Below are 2,545 nucleotides of genomic sequence, written 5' to 3' on the forward strand. Positions count from 1 at the left end.
CCCCCCCGGGACCATTCCCCCAACGATGGAGGATGCAGCAGCCCTCAGCACCCATCCCTGGGGCCGCGATGCCTCATCAATGACAGAGGTCTTTACTGTAAAGGAATAGGAATATATTTTAATAAATAGTCTCTTGGACTGAAGATCCTGCTCAACCCTGCTCTCCCCTAGGAGCTGCCCAGGCCTCCTGCAGCCCAGGCAGAGGTGGGATGGGGCTGGGATGGGACGCCTGGGCTGTGGAGCCAGCCCCTCCTTGGCTCCCCTTCGGTGGGGCTTGATGGGACTGGGCTTGGGCAGGGGGTGGCTGCTGGCCCTACAAACCAGGCCGTGGGGCAGCGGCCTCCCTCTCTCTGCCTGTGAGGTTGAGGGAGCGATGGAGGGTACCCCAGCACCTGCGGGGTTGGGGGTGGGAGGGGACCCTGTGTCCTTGGGGGGGAGGACAGAGGGTGCCCGGCTGTCCCTGGGGTAGGGGGACAGGAAGGTTGCTCCAGTGCTGGTGGGGTCAGAGCTGGGGGCTGCCCCACTCCCTATGGAGGTGAGGGAGGAAGGCTGCCCCAGGGAGGCAGAGGATGGTGCTACTGGGGTTGAAGAGATGGTGTAGGGTGTCCCCATGCCCACAGTGTGTGGGGCATGGATGTGTCCCTTAGGTCAAGAAGGTCCCCATGGCCGTGGGGTCAGAGCTGGGGGGGGGGTGAGGGGTGATGCCCAGGTGCCTGTGAGCTTGGGGGCTCCCTGGGCCTGTGGGCTCAGAGCCAGGAGGTCCCCATGCCCATGGAGGTAGAGCTGGGCGGTTGGTGCTCCAGGGGTCAGAGCTATGGGGGGGGGGTAGACCCCTGGGGGGGTCAGTGGCCCCATTTCCATGGTGCCAGGGGATCCCTGTACCCCAAGCACCCATGGGCTCAGACCCAGGGTGCTCCTTCTGCTCTCGGTGCCCCAGGTGCTCTGGGGGTTGGAGGTCAGTGCCTGTGGGGTCAGATCCATGGGGGTCCCTATGTGCATTGGGTCGGGGGGGGCCCTGAGCGCCTATGGGTCAGGATCCCTGTGCCCATGGTGAGCCCTGGGCTCAGGGCCCAGGGGTCTGAGGGGCTGGGGTCCCCTTGCCTATGGGTCAGCCCAGGTCTTGGTGGCCGTGGGGTTGGGGTACCGGTGCCTGTTGTGATCCCTGTACCCAAGGGATGGGGGTCCCCTTGCCCATGGGTCTGCCCCAGGTTCGGTGCCCAAGGGTTGGGGGTCCCCTTGCCCATGGGTCTGCCCCAGGTTCGGTGCCCAAGGGATGGGGGTCCCCTTGCCCATGGGTCTGCCCCAGGTTTGGTGCCCAAGGGATGGGGGTCCCCTTGCCCATGGGTCTGCCCCAGGTTCGGTGCCCAAGGGATGGGGGTCCCCTTGCCCATGGGTCTGCCCCAGGCTTGGTGTCTGGTGCCCAAGGGATGGGGGTCCCGGTGCCCACGGCAATGCCCGGGCTCGGTGCCCGGTGCCCGTGCCGCTCGGCACATGGGCCGGCAGGAGCCCTGGCGGGGGGGGCCAGCTGTGGTCAGCCCAGGTGCCGCCGGGCTCCCCGGCCTGACTCAGCCGGCTGCCTCCTCYGAGGCCGGGGCTGAGGCCACGGGCCAGCTCGGCCCCCCCCGGCGCACACCGCGGCGGCGGCCGGCCCGGCTCCGTGAGCGACGTGCGCCCCGGTGCCCGCTGCCCTGCGCGTGCCGGCAGGGGCCCGATCCCGATCCCGGCCCCTGCTGGGGTGCGCTGGCTGCGATGCCGCTTGCAGGGAGGGTGCCTGGAATTGCCCGCCCCCCCCCTTCCCGGGGCAAATTTGGAGGGAGAGCCCCCGGYGTGGGGCAGCGGGATGCCTGCGTGTCCTGGGGGGCGTGCGGGCGGGTGGCGATTTTCTGGGCAAGGAGCCCCATGCCGCGGGGCCGGGCCCTTCCAGCGGAAACTTTCCAGCCGCTGGCTGATGTCAGGGGAAAAACCTCCTCTCCGGCACCGCTGGGGAGGGCGAGCGGAGCCGCAGGCGGCGGGATCCGGGACAACAGCAGGGACCAGGGATGGGGAGCAGAGACAAGGACCAGGTGCCAGGGGTCAGGGACAGTGGAGCAGGGACCAGGGATGGGGACCAGGGGCCAGGGATGGGGCGAGGGACAAGGAACCAAGGACAAGGGACTGGGGACCAGGGACATGGGACAAGTGACAGTGACAAAGGACCGGGGACAAGGGATTTGAGGACCAGGAGAGCCGAGCAGGGACCAGCGAGACGGGGGCAGGGGCCGGGGGCTGGTGTGGGCTGGGTTCACACGCATGGACACGTGCAGACACGGGCACACACAGATATACGTGTGCACACATATATGCGTGCACACACACACAGATATACGTGTGCACACATGCACACACACACACACACACACACAGAGATATACGTGCACACACACACGCGCGCGCGCGCATGTGCTCAGGTCCCCACATCCCTGCTCCCCAGGGAAGCACGTCGCCTTCCTGCCGCTCCTGGGGAGGATGTGGCTCCTTTCCCTGCCCCATCCCCGTCCTGTCCCTG

At 67.8% G+C, this 2,545-nt stretch overlaps 1 protein-coding gene across 1 annotated transcript in view; it reads right to left on the reverse strand.

Moving 5' to 3' along the window:
- Positions 1-648: 648 nt before the first annotated feature.
- The window catches only part of LEP (leptin), a 4,079-nt gene continuing 2,182 nt past the window's right edge, over positions 649-2,545 (reverse strand). The window contains exon 3 of the mRNA XM_026071156.1: positions 649-812. Within this exon, the coding sequence (XP_025926941.1) occupies positions 649-812 (164 nt within the window). The remainder of the gene's footprint in view (positions 813-2,545) is intronic.

The sequence above is a fragment of the Apteryx rowi genome, unplaced genomic scaffold (assembly GCF_003343035.1).
Source record: "Apteryx rowi isolate R43461 unplaced genomic scaffold, aptRow1 scaffold_322, whole genome shotgun sequence".
NCBI classification, from domain to species: domain Eukaryota; kingdom Metazoa; phylum Chordata; class Aves; order Apterygiformes; family Apterygidae; genus Apteryx; species Apteryx rowi.